This window comes from Pteropus medius, unplaced genomic scaffold (assembly GCF_902729225.1).
Source record: "Pteropus medius unplaced genomic scaffold, Ma_sr-lr_union100, whole genome shotgun sequence".
NCBI lineage: Eukaryota > Metazoa > Chordata > Mammalia > Chiroptera > Pteropodidae > Pteropus > Pteropus medius.
In genome coordinates, this window is record NW_024354503.1 from 1,740,212 (window position 1) to 1,759,341 (window position 19,130).

Sequence of the window (19,130 nt, forward strand, 5' to 3'; positions counted from 1 at the left end):
GATGGACAGTAGATGGATGGACAGATTAAGAGCAGGGATGATAGAGGAACAAAATAACTCGGAACCATCTCTAGGTAAAAAACCTCTAGGCCCACAAGGGGAAGGCTTTGACTTACATACATCGGGGACTCGGTGTATCAATCCCTCTTAGCTACTGCTCTGACCCACACACAAGCATAAATAACAAAGACAAGATTAATGGTAACAAAGGAAAGAAGTAAAGAGACAGAGACATTAACCACGGCAGTCTGGCCCACACTACTTGCTGCAAAGGCCAACTCAGAGCCAAGGGCCCTCACTGCTGGGGATAGAGAGAAATAAACCTTAAAATTTGTCCCCAGGGCCTTTACCACTCAGAAAGAGCAAACAAACCTGCCCCAGAAAGGCTGGGGCATGGGCACCTAGGCCTGGGTGGGGCAGGGGCACCTGGAGGTGCCTGGGACACTCACGGCAGTCGGCCTCATCGGTGTGGTCCTCACAGTCAGAGTCACCATCACAGCGCCACAGCTTGAGGACACAGTGCCCATTTCCACAGGGGAACTCATTAGGCTCACAGGGCGGAGCAGGGCCTGGGTGGACCAAGCAGGGTTCGCCAGAGACCCTCCCCCAGCCAGCTCCCCCACACCCCGCGCCCCCACCTCCATTCTGCCCGGTCCTCACCACAGTCCAGCTCATCACTGCCGTCCTTGCAGTCTTCCTGCCCATCACAGACATAATCTTTAGGAATGCAGTGCCCACTGCGGCATGTGGCCTCGTGAGGCCCACAGGGCACGAGCCCACCTGGACTGGGGAGCAGATGATGGGGAGCAGGGATGCTTGGTAGTGGCCACGGGGTGCTTGCCTCCGGCTGGGGCGATGTAGATGGTGTCTCCACCAGCAGGGGTGGGATGGGGCTGAGTTCTGGGACTGGCTCCTCTGTAGACAGAGCCCACTTGGTGTTGGAATGAAGGGGTGGCTTCCTTGCCCCCAACATTCTCCAGACTCTCCATGCTGCACCTAGTGCCCCTGGCCCTGTTGTCACCCTTCCGTGTCCCTGCCAACCTCCCTTGGACCCCTCTGCCTACATCAAAACTTCACAGCCTGGATTGACTTGGAGGCCCAGGCATACCCTGACCCTCCCCTGGCGTCTGCAGGCCGCTGTGCCCCAGACAGCCCCCCTCACCACAATTGAGCTCATCAGACATGTCCCTGCAGTCAGGCCTCCGGTCACAGCGATACTCCAAGGCCACGCACTCATTGTGGCTGTGGCAGGCAAACTCGGTATCAGTGCAGACTCTCGAGATCTGGGGCACTGTGGGGTTGGAGGGAGTCAGAGAGGCAGGTGGAAGGTTGGTGAAAGGTCAGCACAGGCACTGCATGGCTGGGAGTGGGCACCGGTGCCCTGTGTCAGGCCACGTGGTTTCTGGCAGACTCAGTGAGGGAAAAGAGCATGTGGTGGATACATCTGCAGCACACACAGGATGTGGGGTATGTGGCAATAGCCTTACTCAGCCCTTACACAGACCCCACACACAGTTGGCATGCCACACACATGCATCCACCACATCACACGCATGCAAGCCACAACCTAGCCCAGCAAGGACAAAGAGGAACGGGAGATGGGGTGGCTTGTGGGCTATGCCCAGCCATCTTGCTCTCGTCCTTCCTTCTCCTCCATCCATTAACTTTAGTTACTAGGCTGGGCCTGGGTCTGGCTTACACTCTCACCTGGTGTCACTGCGGCCGCCACGGCGGCCAAGGGGGGCGGGGGTGTCTGTGCTGGAAAGGAAGGTGTGATCAGCAGCCGTCCCACCTGGGACCTGGAAGCTGTGGGCTGCAGGGCGGAGCTAGGCCCGTCCCACCATCTCTAGCCAGGAAGACTCATTGAAATGTGGGGAGAAGAGGGCTGGCTCCCCAGCAATCTTTAGACCAGGTTCTGGGGATGCCAAGAGAGCGAACTTGATCTTCGAATGCACTAACTGAGGTTTTCCGTGCAGAATGAAGGAAGTGACGGTCTCGGTATTTTTTTCTGATTGGGCTATATCATGCTAGGGGTGGAGGTTGTTCAGTTCTGGGTTCCACAGAGTCAGAGATGGTGACATGTTGGAGCCTTCCCAGGAGAGGGGACCGAGATGGAGACAGGGTTGAGGACCATAACCAGTGAACTGGGACTGTTTGGCCTAGAGAAGAAAAGACTCAGGGGGTCAAAACAGGACCCCGAGTGTGCAGTGAAAAGAACCCTGGGCGGACTGAGAGCAGGAGGCCAGGCCTTCACATCCAATAGCTGTGTGACTTCGGGCCCGTTCCTAGTCTCTCTGAGCCTCAGCTGCTATCTGTTTCTCATCTCATCTCCTCATAGGTTCTGGCAAGACTGGCATAGACACAGGGTTTGATTTAAACTCCGGCTTTTCCACTATCTGTGTATGTGAATTTAAACAAGCCATTTTTCCTGTCTGGGCCTCATTACCCTTATCTCTATAACAGGAGGAATAACATGTACTTCACAGGAACTATTGTGAACAATGAATGGGAGGCTGGAAATAAAGGCCTTACAGAGGGCTTAGCATATAATCGGTGCTCAGTAAATAACTGTTGGTTATTATTAAACACAAAAGTGTTTTGGACCTGAAAGTACTGTATGAAGAAAGGACTTGGTAATGTATAGAGGTTGATAGAGAACAGAAGTTGGGTCTAATGGGTATGTGGTAGAGGAAACAGATTATACTGATGGGGCGGACTCATAAGGTGGTGAGCTCTCTGTCCCTCTCTTAGCCCAAGCTAAGAGAGCCCATGGTGGGGACACTCAAAGGGGACCCATATGAGTCTGAGAAACTGGGGGAAGTGACTCCAGGCCCCAGGATAGGCTCACCTGTGCCCAGGCGTCGGAATTGGAATCCCTGGGGAGAGGTGATATAGGAGGCGATTGAGCCACTGGAGATGACAGTGCGCAGAACCTCCTCAATCTGAGCCCCATCCGCGTTCCCTTCGGAGCCCACATCCAGCTCCACAAAGACCCAGCCGTCCAGCTCCCTAGGGATGGGCATGGGGCAGGGGAGCAGGGTGAGGAAGATGCCTAAAGTCTCAGCTCCTCCCTCAGGCCCCTGCCTGATGCTCAGGCCTGATCACTTGACCCTTGCCCTGCTCCTGGACAGCCTGTACGCCCAGCAGAGCAAGTTAAGGTCCAAATTGTACCCCCACCAATTCCTGAATTTCCACCAATAGAGATGAACCCGATTAGATCTCTCCTGCATCCCTCTTGGTACCCAGGCTTTTCTCCATTCTTGTCAGCTCCCTCTGAGTTACCCCTCAGTCCCTTGCCAGCCCCCGGGGACCCTTCTCACTTGATGAATACCACACTGACAATCTGGTCTCCGGGAATCTTCAAGTACTCTGACTCCAGCTGGGGAGGGACACAGCACCATCAGCCTCTGGATACCCTCACCCCATCCTCAGTCCTGCCCTACCACACCCGGGGAGCTCTCCAAAACCCCTTCACCTCACCGTGTCTACCAGAGCCTCGGACACCTCTCGGAATGCCTCAGAGCTTGCATCTTCCAGCTGAGGACTGTAGTCGATGGAGCGAGTGAAATTTACCAGGGCTCGGAAATAAACTGTAGAAAAGGAAGGGGGGCAGGTCACCGTGAGGGGCCCAGACTGGTAATGTGGTAGCCTCAGGCAACTGGGTCAGTCGTGGAAATGGAAGGTTGGTCCCCAGAGGCCTCTCGCTGAAGCTAACATGTGTGTGCCCACGGCTAGGCCCAGAATCGCCTCTACCAGCACATGCTGCCGCAGGCCTGACTGGTCTGCTCAGGGGTCAAAGCCAAGGCCCACCCTTGAGCGAGGGGCTTCAACTAACAGGGGAAATAGCCTGATCCACAAACCAAGCAATGGCGTGGAAGAGGAGATCCCCAGAGGCTTAGAGGAAGGCCAGGGAAGAAGGGGCTTCCGGCGGGGAGGCTGGCCTGGCATAGAAAGTACTCATGAGTGACTGTGACATGTTTTCTCACTCTTCTTCGGCCATTTCCTCCTCATCCCTTGAGGCTCAGCCCAGCCATTACCTCCTGCAAGAAGACTGCCTGAAATTCCCTACTCCTCCAACCCTAGCTGGGTTAGAGACCCCCTCCTCTGGCCACCCCCAGCCCCTCTGCCTTCACTATCAGAGCACCTTCTACCCCACATCACATAGATCCTGCCTGGATATACATGGACCGTAGAGCATCATCCTAAAAATCATGGGTTCTGAGGTCAGACACACCTCAGGCACCGACCTCACCTCTTTGAGCTTCTGTTTCATCCTTGGTCAAATGGGGACATTAATTACATTTGTCACACTGGGTTGCCATAGGAAATAAATAACATCATATGCCCCCTTCCCTGTGCACTTAGATACAGCACCTGGCACGGAGCAAGCACCAGAGACTCAGAAGCTGTTGACACCTTTCTCTCTCTACATCTAGACTATAAATTCGATGGGGGGTGGGGGGATGGGGCGGGTAACCACTCATCTCATTCACCCCTGTATCACCAGTGCTTGTATAGCACCTGGCACATAGTGGGTACCTAATAATTGATGGCTGAATCAATCCATATTAGATTGGTGTGAGCATACACAATTATTGTTTCTTAAGTACCTACTATACATATTTTACACACATAAAATCTTATAATGTTCATTGAGTTCATATAGAAGTTATAAATATGAGTTAGTATGAGTTGCAAATAAATCATATATATATATATATATACACACATATACACACAGTGCTTAGTACAGAGCCTGGCACTGTTAGTAGTAGATGCTGAATCAATCCATACCATATGCCTATGGTTTATACAGACTGGTGTGTACACACACACGCGCGCATCATTTACTGAGCACCTGTTATGTACAAGATTTTTTTATGCATTAATTCTCATACTGTGCATGAATTAAGGGGTAAATTATAAATAATAAATATAGAGTTGACATGAGTTACAAATGAGTTTAAAATATGTACAAAGCGTTTAGCACAGAGCCTGGCACACAGCAGGTGCAATATGTGAACTAGTACCGTATGAGAAACAGTATAGCTTAAGTGGTTAAAAGTTCAGCCTCTGTAGCAAAATTGCCACTTACAGCTCTGTGACCTTGAACAAGTTACTTAACCTCTCTGAGCCTGTTTCCTCACCTATAAAATGGGGATAATGGTAGTGCCCACCCCAAAGGGCTGTTGTGAGGATTAAATAAGTTAACAAACATAAGATGTTTTTGATGGTGTCTGGCACATACTAGTGGCTACACAGGTAATTACTCTCTCTGGTCTTTATGATGAACCCAGGGAATATATTTGGTTTGATTACTTCCCATCCAAAGGAGGAATTCATGGTTTTAACAAATTTATATTGAGGGCCTACTGTATGCCAAGCAGTGTCCTATGGGCAGGGCATAGAGCAGTGAACTCCCAAAATGACAATTCCTACCCCCAAGGAGATCACTTCCTAGCGGGAAGAGAAAGGAAATGAAACCAATGAGCGAGGAATATATGGAGGGAGGTAGCACTTTACCAGGGTGGCAAGAGAGGGCCTCTCCTCAAAAGGGATGACTGAAGGCAGAGAGTGAGCCACAAGGAGGTATTTGGAAAAAGCATTCTAGGCGGAGAGAACAGCAACTGCAAAGTGCCCGAGGCAGAAGTGGGCTGGGAGAGGCGACAGATGACCATCATGTAGGTGTCTGAGCAGGGACTGGCATCAGTTGGGCCTGACTACAAAGCCTGTCCTCTTCCTTCTTCACTCTGTACACACCCCCAGAGGGATCACACAAGGTACAGGAGTAGACTCCTACACCAAGAGAGGGTGCTTGTGAGGGCAATGCTGCCTGCTCTGAGCCACAGGGACCGTGTCGGGCTGGGCTCCTGGGTGTCAGGCGGGTGGGGCTCTGGGGGCCGGAGTGTGGGGGCTATGAGCTTGGCCACAGAGGCCCCTTGTGAGCGGGCACAGAGGCCCATTGAAAGTCCCCCCACCCTAGCCCCTGGACTCAGCCCCACGGCATAGCGCGGGTGAGGAGGCCAGGCCTCTGCCCAGGAATGTGCCCCATCCTGGGGGAGGGGTTAGGGCTCCACAAAGCCTCTTTCTACTTGGGCCTGGGAAGGGCATAGACCCTCCTGCTTGATCCTACCTCCGGCCATCTTTCAGAACAGGGGTCGGACAGGGCAAGCCCCCTCCCTCTTCTACCCTGAGCTCTGTCCCAGCCAGTGTCTGAGGGTGGGGGCGGAAGGTGAGGCCTGTCTGTTTCAGAAACCAGCCCCCAGAGCGGAGGGTGCTGGAAGGGAGTGACGCTATGTAGGGGTGGGCATGTTCACTGGGTGCCTGCCCCAGCCAGCCTTCTCTCTCCTGGCCCTCATTCTGACCTCATTTGGGGAGCCTACTTGGAGTCAGAGGCTGGAGGGACGGGAGGCCCAGAGCTGCCCTGCACCCAGATGGGGGTGGGAAATGCAGGCTACCCCACCTATTCCCCATGCTCAGGCTCTGCTCACCAGAACTCCCCGACACACCCAGGCCCTCGAACCCCCAGCCCTGGGTCCCTCTGGGTCCCTTGGGTGGGCCCAGGATCAGCCAGTCCCAAGGTGGATACAGCTGCCTTCCGATTCTAGGGCCTCATTCCCCAAGGGGTTGCTGCACCCACCCCTGCCCAACCAGCACCCCGTGAGGAGGATGTCAGGCCCAGCCCACTGTGTTCAGAGTGAGTACCCAGATGGGGCCTGACTGCATCCTGGGCAGGGGAGAAGGTGGGCCAGCTGGGGCGGGGCAGTGGCTGGCCTGGCCCCCAGACCATGCAGGCCGGTGCCTCTGAGCCACCAGTACGACAAAGTGCAGGCTGGGGAGGAACAGAAGAGGAAGGAGAAAGAGTGAGGGGACAAGGTGGGAGAGAGGGCGAGGAGGGAGAGAGGGAGGATGAGTCACCACCTGGCCAGCAGGTCACTTACTGAGAGGAGACTCCTCATCAGGCTCCGAGACCATCGCGCCGGCCATGGAAGGGAGGCCCAGGGGTGGCCCAGGGCCTGCAGAGGGGAGTAGCAGAGAGGGAGGAGACAAGGGACAGAGACAGCAAGGGAGGCAGAGAGAACCAAAGGGAGAGACAGAGACATGAAGAGAGAGAGCCGGACAGACAGAGACAAAGAGAGAGATGGAGACAGACACGGAGATGGAGACAGAGACCCAGAGGTAAAGACAGAGATTCAGAGGTGGAGACAGATAGAGACACAGAGAAAGTGGGAGGAACGTGAGAGAGGGAAGCGGAGACAAAAGCAGAAGAAAGGGAGGAGAAAACAGAGATATGGGGGCAGAGACGGCGAATCAAACACATAGAGGAAGAAAGACAAAGAATGAGACAGAGGATGAGGCACAGATGAGAGAGACACAAACAGTAGGAAAGAGACAGCCCAGGCAGGGGAGGAGGCGGGCAGGAGAGACATGGAGACAGGTGTCAGAGCAGTACAGGCAATAGGAGAGCGAGGACGAGTCAGAAGATGGGAAGAAATTGGGTGAGGGGAGGTGGGCAGGGGCTGCCAAGGAAGGGCACATAGAATGGGGGGTGGGTGGGGGGACAGGGTTGGGCAGAGCCAGGGGGAGCCACAGCCCTGCCTAAGGAAGAGGAGAGGGGAGGTGCCATCTCAGGAGTGACATTCCAGCGTTTGAGGTTGGGCCAGGACCTAGGTGAAGGGCACAGGCGGGGATGGCCCCATCACGGTCAGGATGGCCCTTGCTTAGCAGTCAGTACAGGAGGGCACTGCCCTTGGGCAAGGCTGAAGTGGTCACGCTGAGCCCTTAGGAATCAGACATACCTGCCGCCTCCTGGGCTGAGAGTCAGCCCAGCTGTGTGGGCCTGACACCAGGGCAGCGGGCTGGTGCCAGGGCTTGGGCCTGGACAATCTAAAGCTTCCTATCTTCCCGCGGATCAACCCCACCAAAAAGGAAAAGGCTCCTGCCCTGCTCTCGGGCGCTCCCTAGCTGCTATTCCCCACCCACACCCGTCCCTCACCCCTGGCCTCTCTTGCTCTCACAGCTGCTTCTCATGGTGGGAGATGGGTTGGCAAGGACGACTCAGTGGACAGAGCTATTGCAGTGGGCAGCCCCGTGGGAGGGGCCATAGATATTTCTGAATGGACACTGTGGACTGGGCCAGGGCTTCTCCACAGGCAGGCCTGGCTTGGCAAGAGGCAGCTCCCAGGGATGCATCAGCATGGGCCATTCTGGGGGTGAGCTGTGTACAGAGGGCCCACCTGACACCCATTCCTGGGCCCCACCCGGCTCTCAAGTATCCTGTAGCCCTGCAGAGACTTACACGTGGAAAAGCTTCAGGCAGTATCTGAGTCCCAGGTGCTGGAGGGTCACAGACAGGACCATTCTACCCAGAAGCCAACCCTCCCGTCAGCACTCGCCCAGGTAGGATGCTACCCTCTGGCATTTGGATGCCCATGAGAAGCCAGCAGAAGCAAGGCAACCCTATCCCTGGAGGATCAGGCCAGACCTGCCCCAGGCCTGTCGGCGTGGGCAGCACTGGATGCTGTGGGGCTGCCCAATGGTCAGTCTGAGCCGAGCTCCATCCTTGGCCTTCATCATAGATTAAAGAGTGCCCAGCACTGTCTCTCAGAGGGCAGCAGGAACCATATGGAGTTGTTGGGACTTGTCACCAGGTAGGTCCTTCTCTACCCAGAATCCTAAGGTGGGAGGAAGCAGGGACTCTGACCCCCAGTCCTAGTTCTGGCCCAGCCCCTGGCCAGGCACTTCAGATGCTGGCAGAATGGGCAGCTGACAGAGCTCCTGATTCCCTTCCCTCCATGAAGCCCAGCCCTCTTTCCCCAGCCCGCAAACCCTTGGCTTCCTAGCGGTGATGTTACCTAGGCAGGGCTCCCTCCTGGGTAAAGCCAAGCCCCCGCTGTCAGCTCTGTTGGCCACAGATGCTCTAGGCCACAGAGCCCCTCTGGCTGCCAACCCTTGCCTGGGGACCCTAGCTCTTCAGCAGTCCCCTAGAGGACTCTAAGGAAGGACTCCACAGCTGAGGTGCCTTGGGAGGTAAGAATCGTGCTTTGGATGCTGAGCTGCTGGCTTTCAGTGCCCCTATCAGAACCAGGCATTTCCTGGTACAGGCAAGCACAAAGCCTGGCCATCTCCAACCCTGCAGGTACCTGCCAACCAGTTCATATAACCGTCACTCAGCAGGTACAAGGCCATTCCATGGCAAGCCCAAGGAGCCCTCAAGGCCCTCGGCTCTGGAGATGGGGCCTCTGGGGCTGCCCCAGGGGCAGGACAGGGGCCTATGGGACGCCCCAGCAACTTACCCATCTGGAAGTCCCCACTGCCCACGTCCCCGCTGCCCAGGTCATCTGCAAGCAAAAGAGAGATTTACTCAGCAACAACAAACATTTGTTGAACACCTACTATGTGTAATGCACTGTTCTGGGCACACAGTGGGTAAGGTCATGAAAACACAACTGTTATCTCCTCCCCATGCCTAGGGAGGGCTGGCCTAGAAAGATCGGTCGAGAAGCCTCCATCAGAGAGGGTGTGGACCAAGGGCGGCTGGGTGGGAGGGGCCAGGCCAGACTGGCCACTGGGTGAAGACAGGAGGTGGACTAGGGAGATAATCGTCCTCACTGTGCAATGCCCACCACCTTCCCCACCAGTCCTGAACATCCCGTGCAATGAGGGCCCTGCTGCGGCAGAGGAGCTGCCCCCAGCCCAGGTTCGCACAGGTTGTAAGTAGAGAATCCTGGGGTTACTGGGACCAGGGCTCAGGACACATGTAACTCTTAGCTCATCTCTTGAGGTGCCACCTTAGGCAAGATTCCTGGGGCCTCTTTAAGGCCCAGTAGGAAGAACCCCCACTCTGCCCCTCACTTTCTTTACTCCCAGCCACCAGAACCCTCTGCCTACCTCCAGAGGCTTCATCAGCCAGCAAGTCCTCATCGTCAGAAAGGTCTGAATAGCTCCAGCCAGTCCGTCCTGCTGTGACCGTTTCTGCGTCCTCAGGCAAAGACAGGCCATCGTATGCCCTCAGCCCATGAGTTACCTGTGGGAGACCATAGAGCCAACTGCGTCATACTCCCCAGCTCTCACTGAGCTCAGGCTCCCTCCCCTCCCTTCAAGGGGGACCCAGATCCCACCCCAAAGCTCTCCAGTGGTTAAGCCAGAGTTGGTCTGCCTCAGAGAGTCAGACTGGGGCTACACCACTGTTTTTGACTCAGTTTTCCCAAATCCCATTAGGCCCTGGAGGCCTCTGAACCCGAACCTACAAATTCGCCGAATCTGAATGAATCCTCAAATAAACAGACAAAATTAAAATCATTTTGGTAAGTGATGACTCTTCTTCCTTTGGAGAAAGCAAGGAATATATCCAGGACATGATTTAGTGGACATGGGGACACAAGCAGGTAAAGGGTGACCTGGGCCAGCAAAGATGAAAACATGGGCAGGTGGCAGGGTGGAGAAGGTCAGCATAGAAAGGGGACAGAGGCAGAAACTGAGGGTGAGTCAGTTGAAGCTGCCTCCAACAGTAGCTTCCCCACAGGCCGGGCCATCTTGGCTACCTCTTTTTGCCTCAGTCTGGCCTCCAAATCTCCAGGCCACAGGGAATACATTCCAGCCATGTTGAAGAATTAATTCTGGCACTTTGTGCTGCACTGACAGGCTCGTCTGTGCAGAGGCAGGGGTGGAGCCCAGCGACTGGGCTGAATGAGGGAAGGACAGGCGTGGTGTCAACTTCATGTGACCTCAGGCTGCTGCTGAGACCCTGCACCCCGCAGGCTGGAGCAGAAGGGCCCCAGCAGCCATCACACCTGCCTTTCTCATGCGTAGGTGTAGGTAGTGAATGCCTTTTTCCCTTAGATGAGATCGAGATTTTTCTAAAGGAGTTTTACCAATCAAACCCAGCGGAGCCCCAGGAAACCCCAGAGCCCTCCACACACAAGTGTGCATGGATTTGTGGTAGCCCCATAACTCACATCCAGCCCCAGATGGCCTGGCAGGGGCATCTCATGCCCTGCCCTGGCCTCTACCCTATCTAGGGAGCCTGGCCAGAAAGAAATGGTCTCTTGTGGAAGACAAAGTGGTGGCCACAGGAGAGAAGCCCAAGAAGAAAAGCACTGGAGAAACAGCCTGCTTCCTTCCTCCCCACACCCCAACTTCACACAGTCCATGGTCTGGAGCCTCTGGCCTTTCCTTACACTGGTTCCTCTGCCTAAATGCCCTTCCTCCCTTTGTTTATCTGGCTGACTTCAATTCCTCCTCCAAAATTCAGCTAAACATCACTTCCTCTGTTCAGTAATAATAAAGAACGAATTACAGATATGCACAGCAACATAGAAAAACCTCAAACACATTATGCTGAGCGAAAGAAACCAGGCACAAAAGACTCCATACTGTATGAAACTCTAGGGGGAAAAAAAATGTAATCTATAGCGACAGAAAGATCTTAGTTGCCTGGGACCAGGAATGGGGGAGGGTTGACCAGGAAGGGGCACAAGGGAACCTTTTGGAGTGGTGGCTCCCTGGGTACATACATCTCCTTCTCGTCATTGAAATGTACATTTGAAATGGGTACATTATATGTAATTTATACCTCAATAAAGATGACTAAAAAGAAAATTTCTGGGAGACTTTGTCCTGACTCCTCGGCCTTCCCAGCCACCTGCACCCCCAGGCTGGGCTCCGGGCCCTCTGAGACTCTGCTGTTATCGTCTGTACCTCCACTGGAATGAAAAGAACCTTGAAGGCAGGAACTGTGATTAATTCACCTCTATCTTCTCAGCACCTGTGTTCAACAAATACTTGAATAAATGAATGGATGGATGGACAAAATGTCATCATCACCTGTTAATTCTAGCTGCTTCCTAAAGATGACTTGCTGTGAAGGTTTCACCCAACCCGACGAAGTCTATGTGAGCCTCACTTTCTAGCCCGGGAGCCCTTGGGGGCAAGGGCTGAGTGCTGCTTGGTCATCTTTGTGTTTACAGTGCTACCAAACCTTGTGTAAGGCCTATGCTGCCCACGTTATCCTCTGCTACGACTTAAGGCCTCTCCCCCCACAATCCATGGGCAAACCCCTCCTCCTATTCCTTCTCCTCTCCCCACCCTCCCACTCTGGACTAGTGCCCATCCTTGTGCTAGGTGGTCAGTGGACTTCTAGGCTGTGCCATGAGTTTGCATCCAGGAGTGCGCTTTAGAACCCGGGCTGCTTCTCAGAGCCACTAAGTCAGGCTCCCCCTGCCCGCAGGTGGGAAGGTTAGGGTTGTGTATGCTCAGGGGATTCTGACACCCACAACATCAATCCCCTCACTAGGGTTTCTCCCTCCTCCCCTGGCCAGGGGTATAGGGCAATGATCCCACTGGGTGGGGGTAGGTCCTGAGCAGGCCCTGGCTGACCTAAGGGGAGTGTGAGGCTAGGGTTGGTGCAGGGGCACTGACATTGGGCAGAGGAGGTTAGAGGGGCAGGCTTGGCAACTCCCCACCTGGGGAGGGCTACCTCTGTGTGTCATTGTCATACCCTCCTCCTCCCCATGCAAGCAAGGTGGAGGAGGGCTGCACGGGACACAGAGATTCCCGGCACCCCCTAGACACTAGACCACTGTCTGGAAAGAGGAACCCTGGTAGGGAGCAAGGTCCAGGGAGGAAGAAGCCAGGGCAGGGGGTAGGGGGGCGGACAGGACAGGAAATAGTAAAGCGAGATTCAGCTTAGAAAAAATGCAAAGAACACACATCTGCAGTGAGAGGGGAAAGATAATCCAGAGCATGTCAGGCCTGGACAGAAGAAGCCCCCCACCCCAGGGACCCCAGAGAATGGGCTCTCCACATGACAGCCTACCCTTGCTTGCAGCCCGTTCCCCAGGACCCAGAACTTCTGGGTCGGATCAGGGTCTGCGGCAAGCAAGGGCCAAGCCAGCAAGAGCAGAGACTTCACTTGTGAAAAGCTGAAGATCAAAAGGTTCTAGCAGCTGTATTTCACATCTGGGAGGGGGATGGAGCCAGACCGGAAAGAGGCTTCAGAAAGAGCCCGAAGGAGCTTGAGACTTGACCATAGAAGGGAACTTGGATTCAGACCTGGAAAGTCCAAGGTCTACTTGGAGAATAAAAAGAGCTAATTTATTGGGCACTTACTATGCACCAGGTATTCCTTTAAGGATTTTAGTGTGTTAACCCAGGTGAGAGGTGTTAAACAGCCCCACTGTACAGGTGGGAACATGGAGCAGAGTCAGGTCACCTGCTTAAAGATCTAGCAGGTGGCAGAGCTGGGATTAAAACCCTGGTGATCTGGCTCCAATGGCTAAGCTCTTACCAGTGCACCATACTGCCTCTGCAGCCAGGGCTGTGGAATGAGCCAGAACTCACCGAGGTCACTGAGTCACTCCTGCAAACCTTCTCAATCACACTGCATTTCACTATGTACGGAGCATTTCCTCAGCCTCAGTGTCATCTGACCCTGACAATGACCCCCTGAAGTGGCTCAGCAGGTGCGAATGGCCCCCTTTGGAAGAGAAGGAAACTTGCCCAAGATCATGGGTGAGCCTCTGGAAGAGTCAGGACCAACCCAGGATCTCCAGGCTCTGTACCCCAAGCTCCCTGCTCACCAGGAAAGGAGGTAGGGCTGGGCTGGGCTGGGCCGGGAAGCCCAGGGCTGCCTGGTCCCCATCCCCAATCTGATCAGCTTCCAAGATGGATCATGGGATGCATCAGCTGGCAGCAGCCTGGGCCCATGCAGTGAGTGCCTCAGGTCCCAAGGAGGGCCGTCAGCGACTTTAAGGTCATAGACAGAAATAGAGCCCAGGTTTCCTCCCTCCCAGCCTGCCTCCGGCTGTGAGGGAGCCCTGCTTCCTCCCAGAGGAACCCAGCACTTTAGGCAGGCGCTGGAGCCGGATGGCGGGCCAGAGAGCAGGGGTCCGGAGGGCAGACCTGGGCCAGAGAGGAAGGAGCCAGACAGAGAGGGGGATTTTCCAGACCCCGCAGGTTCCTGGTGGGAGAAGAGGGGATAAAGCTGACTCATACAGGCCAAGGTCAGAAGACAGTTCTGGTGTGCAGAAAACAATCGCTTATGACAAGGGTGTGTGGGTAGGGTGGCCCCCCAATGGGCAGGCACTCCCTGAACATAGCCAGGCTGGGGGGATACCAGAGAGGCAGGGGACTTCTAGGAAGCACCCGCTTCCTGATGCTGAGTTGTGTCCAGGCCCTCATGGTCAAGATGAGGAGCTGCAACTCCAAGTGCTGCAGAGGCCCTTGGCGACAAGGGACAGAGACTGGGCCCTCCTCTCCTGGCTTAGGTGAGGGTACAGAGGGAGGAAAGGATGGTTGGGAAGAAGCATGGAGGTGAAAGATCAAGCCATTAGAGAAGGGTACAGAAGGTAAAGAAGGTCTGGGGTGGAGGGAGAGGTACAGATACAGATATAGGATATAGGGTTTAATTAATTAATTTTTTTTAGGCAAGGCAATCCGGTTGACCTCACAGATTGCAAGGACCTTGTCAGCTTACGATTCCTTATTTTGTTTTTTATTTTTTATGCCTACAGCACCTGGTCTTCCTAGGTGGTCTCCTATCCAAGTACTAACTGGGCCTGACCCTGCTTAGCTTCACGAGATCAGACAGGGATCAGGCACGTTCAGGGTGGCGTGGCCGTAGACTAGCATATAGTGTTTTCAAAGGAGTTTTTAAGTGAGAAGCGGGGGGCTTGCAGAGGTTACATGCGTAGATAAGAGTTTCTGGAGCTGCTAAAATCAGAGCTGTAGGAAGGCGGTGTCCCAGTGAAGAGATGACAGTAAGAATGGTCAGAGTCCATGGAGGGAGGGCTTCCTCCAGGCCAGGCCCCGTCCTACATGCTGCGTGGACAACCAGGGAAAGCTGGTACTACAGGACCACTATCCCTCCCTTGCAGTAGGGAAATTCAAGGCGCTCTGAAAACCAAGAGTGCATTTTAATAAGTTTTAAATAAGTTTATAACAAGCTCATCTGGTGCCAGGCCCTGACCTGAACTGACATGAAGCTATTAATAGCTTATTCACTCCACTTTGTGTGAGAACAGTCATACGTTTTGCCATAGCAACATTAATGTGTTTGATTACAGGGTGTTGCCCCAGACTCTGCTGAGGATGTCACAGCACAGCTGGCATGTGCGTTATGTCACCTTTATCGAATCTGAAAACTTCTGAATTCTAAAACATGTCTGACTCCAAGAATTTCAATTAAGGGACTGAGCTTGTATTATTTCCATTTTGTAGGTGAGAAAACTGAGGCTCAAAGAGGGTCATCTGTGTAAATCGGGTTAAAGCTTGTAAGACACTCAGCATGGTGCTTGTATAAAGTGCCCAATAAGCATTAAGAAGTAGTACCACGCAGGAAGTGTAAGGCAGCAGGGTGAGGGGATGAGAGGTTATGCATGGGAGAGAGGGGTGTGGGCTCGGGCCTAAGGTCAGCCTTCAGGTGTAGAATAAAGGGAGGGGTCTGGCTCTGCTTCCCAGGCTCTGGGCTGGCTGAATGGGCGTGGCACTGACTGGGGATGACGACAAAGCTTAGTTCCAAGGCTCGAGTTGTCTGCCTGCTCTGAGGCAGACCCTGGAACAGTCTGGGACATCAGGCTTCTCCAGAGACATTCTTTGCATGCCTTGGGCAGCCAGCCCACCCTCTCCCTGCATGGCCCAGACCTAGGACGGAGCACCGAACTGGCCTGCAGCTGGGCAGGAAGGTCTGAGCACTGCAGTCCCCAGGGTGGCTGCAGCTGCCCAGGGCAAGGCTCCAGGCATCTGGGCTGGAGTGAGCTCACCCCATCGAAATCCAGAGTCGGCGTGGGGGTGGGAGACAAACGAGCCCCTGCCTGCCCACCTGCCTCCTGCCAGCACAGCCGGCCTCAGTGCTCCCACTCCTGTGTATGGTAGAGGAACCAGAAGAGGCTGTGACCCACAGGTCCCAATTCTCCAGGGAAGGACAAAGACCCCGACGAGTGTCCCTTCTCACTCTGCTCTGATACAGGCTCCCAGGTAAACCCACAAGAAAGAGCTCTCCCCACTCTGCTGCAACCCAGGCCCCAGAAACAGGGTCAAGGTGCCCTGCCCCACCCCCAGGCTGCGGGTGCCTAGTCCATGGGCAGCAGACGGCAAAGGGGAAGGAATCTGTTGGGGCAGCACTTTGTTGTGCAAACTGCCAGGGGCGGGAGAGCCAGACACAAAGGCCAAAAGGCCCTTAATCCCCTGGCAGGCTGAGAGGGGCGCCGGCCGGAAAGGGGGTGGTCACAGCCCCTTCTGGCATGCCTGCGCTGCCCGTGCCACTCTGGAGGCCTGCCAGCTCCCCGTACTCAGGCCCCCAAGGTGGCAGGACATTCGCCAGCCAGTTGTCCAGGAAGAACAATGATCTCCAGAATAAGAAGGGCCAAGGCTTCTCAGGCATTCATGCGTGCAGATCCTTGCAAGGCTTAGCTCACACAAATCCACAACCTCATGAGACAGATACTGGCGCTCCCTATTTTACAGATAAGAACACGAGGCTCAGAGAAGTGAAGTCACCTGCGCAAGGTCAGACAGCTAAGGCAACAGGAATCCAGTTTGGAAGCAGGGCCCTCTCTCTTGCACTCCGCTGGCTCTGAGGCTCTGACCCTTGCCCTCTATAAACTCGTACCAAGGCCTGGGACCTGGAAAGGCTGCATTCCATCCAGGCCTAGGGGAACACAGAGGGCCTATCAGGGCCTTCCACAGAGACCACAGGAACAGGGAGCAGTGGTCCCGGGCTCCTCATCCCAGCTCTGCCCGAACTCCCCATGTGGCAGTAGACCAGCCCCTTGACACTCTTCCCTTTTAGCAAACTGCAGTGAGCGCCTTCGATATGTGCTAGGCTCCCACACCAGCCTTCCCTGCCGATGTCAACGAAAGCACAAGGAGGGCAGTGATTTTCATGTATTTTGATCACTGCTGCATTTTTGGAACAGAAAACACATACTAGGTGTTTAACTGATATCTGCTGACACACTGACAGACCGAATTACTGAATGAACGAACTTAGAAGGAAGGAAGAACTGCTTTGGGAAGCACGGCCGGAGAACTCTGAATCTGTCCAGGCCTTTCCCAGGTAGACCTGATACGGTCTCCACTTTGAGGCCCCTCTAATAGTTGGGGTGTACACTCACGCGGGTCTGCTATGGCCACAGCTGAGCTAAGAGCGCTCTACCCCCGAGTCTCAGAGGGATGTGGCTGGTGGGGCAGAGGACAGACTCTGCTCAGATACCCTGCCACTAAGCCACCTCAGCCACTTTCTAGCTGGGTAGCCTCAGCTTCCTCATCTGTAAAAAAGGGATAATCAATCAGACCTGCCCCATAAGGTTCAAAGCGAATCACTTTGACCTTTACTTATCAAGCACCTACTATGTGCTGGGCCCTGGGAATAAAGGGAAGTAGACAGACACAGAGCTCTCTCTCTGTCTTCCTAGGGGAGACAGATCATTAAACCGAGTGAAGACAATATGGTAGGTAGAGAGCTCTGCAGAGGAAGGACGGGGGCTGGAAGAGCCCAGAAGAGGGTCCCCTCACTTAGTGAGGCAGGGTGGGAGTTTGGGCAAGGTTTCCCAGGGGAAATGACCATTCAGCTGGGTCTGAAAGATGATTTCACCTAAGTAGGGTGGAGGAGGGGAAGAGAGCATGCACCGGGCAGAGGAAGGGCACACGCAAGGCCCAGACGGGGAGAGTATATGGCACGGTAAAGAGACTGGAAGTCTAGTGCAATGGGGAAGGGTGTGCCAGGTGGCACAGGATCAAAGGGACCAGCTCTAAATGGTCTTTTCCACTTAAGGAGTGGCGCCCCTTGGTTGTGTTGTCATGGTGCTAGTCATAGACCCTAATTCTCTCAGTCCCCCCAGAGTTCCTACACTCTCTCCTCGTGCCCCCACAGACACCCTAAGAATGGGCCTCCCTGATGCTGAGTGAGCTGCCTGCCAGCGTACAGGGAGGCAGCAGGAAGCTACTGGGAAATGCCCTACTCCACCCGTTTGCCAGGTGCCACTAAGGCGGTGGAGGTGGCCAAGCGGAAACAGCTTCCGGGCTGGGCTGCTCAGCAAGAAGGTCCCCAGGGGTTGAATATTATCCGCCAAGCACTGTAGGTGCCAACAGCGCCTACGGTGTTCACGTGCCGGCCTCCTGCCTGAGGCCCGGCTTGGTTCTCAGATTCTCTGGCTCCCAGGTGGCCCTGCTGGAACACTGGTGTGTCTGTGGACCTTCAAAGCCACATCAACCTGGTCCGGCCTGCCCATCCCCTCCAGGGTCACTGTGCACTGATTTCATCAATGAAGCCTCTAGCACAGTGCCAGGCCCATGGGAGGATGGGAGAAATATTCCACAAATTTTTGTTGAAGTGAAACACCTCTTATAACAATGAGCGCTTCCTGAACCTACTAAGTTAGGCCTTTCCGTTGCTCTTGACTCACCAAAAGATTAGGAAAAAAGCCCTTATTATGGCCAGCCAGGTCCTGTGTGATCTGCCTACACACACGCATACACCTACGCACACCTCCCCAACCTCCTCCCCCACTGTGTTCTCCCTAATCCCTGCCGCATTTATCTCGATAGTTCTCAGACATGCCAAGCTCCCTCCTACCTCATGGCCTCTGCACTTGCTGTACCCCCTGACTGGGACATTGCCTCCAGCTATGCTCATTCCTCTTCCTCTAGTTTCTGCTCGAATGTCACCTTAACAGAGACCAACCCTGACCACATCCCAAGTCAAGCATCAATTGTAATTAGCTCTCTGTCACCTCCCTTACCCTGCTTCATAGCACCTCACCACCTACACTCAACCCCATATTTACATGTTTATCTGTTTATCATCTACCTCTTCCACTAGAACATCAGCTCCATGATGACAGGAACTTTGTCCACTTAGCTTCCTTTTGTATCCCCAGCACCTAAAAGTACCTGGCACCCAGGAGACGCTCAATGATATCTGTTAAATTAATTAAAGAATGTGGTTTACAAATGAAGAGACAGGCTCAGAAGGCGACTTGCTCATAGTCACAGAGTTGGAAGAGTTGAGACAAGAAGCCAGACCTCTGGTTCCAAATTGGAAATTCGGTACTATCTGAGCCCTCCTCCTGCCATCTTTGTTTGACACCTGAGGCTTTCCAGCCAGGAGGGTCCCTCTCTGGGGAAACAAG

At 54.3% G+C, this 19,130-nt stretch overlaps 1 protein-coding gene and 1 pseudogene across 7 annotated transcripts in view; both read right to left on the reverse strand.

Annotated features, from left to right (window-relative positions):
* HSPG2 (heparan sulfate proteoglycan 2) overlaps positions 1-19,130 on the reverse strand; it is a 97,547-nt gene that overhangs the window by 54,984 nt on the left and 23,433 nt on the right. For all 7 annotated transcript variants that reach the window (XM_039854629.1, XM_039854628.1, XM_039854631.1 and 4 more), the window contains exons 2-9: positions 9,892-10,027; positions 9,297-9,341; positions 3,481-3,590; positions 3,321-3,379; positions 2,849-3,009; positions 1,163-1,291; positions 661-915; positions 450-569 (exon numbers count right to left, since the gene is read on the reverse strand). In XM_039854629.1, coding sequence (XP_039710563.1) covers positions 450-569; positions 661-915; positions 1,163-1,291; positions 2,849-3,009; positions 3,321-3,379; positions 3,481-3,590; positions 9,297-9,341; positions 9,892-10,027 — 1,015 coding nt within the window. The remainder of the gene's footprint in view (positions 1-449; positions 570-660; positions 916-1,162; positions 1,292-2,848; positions 3,010-3,320; positions 3,380-3,480; positions 3,591-9,296; positions 9,342-9,891; positions 10,028-19,130) is intronic.
* Positions 14,505-14,625, reverse strand: LOC120596432 (uncharacterized; annotated as a pseudogene).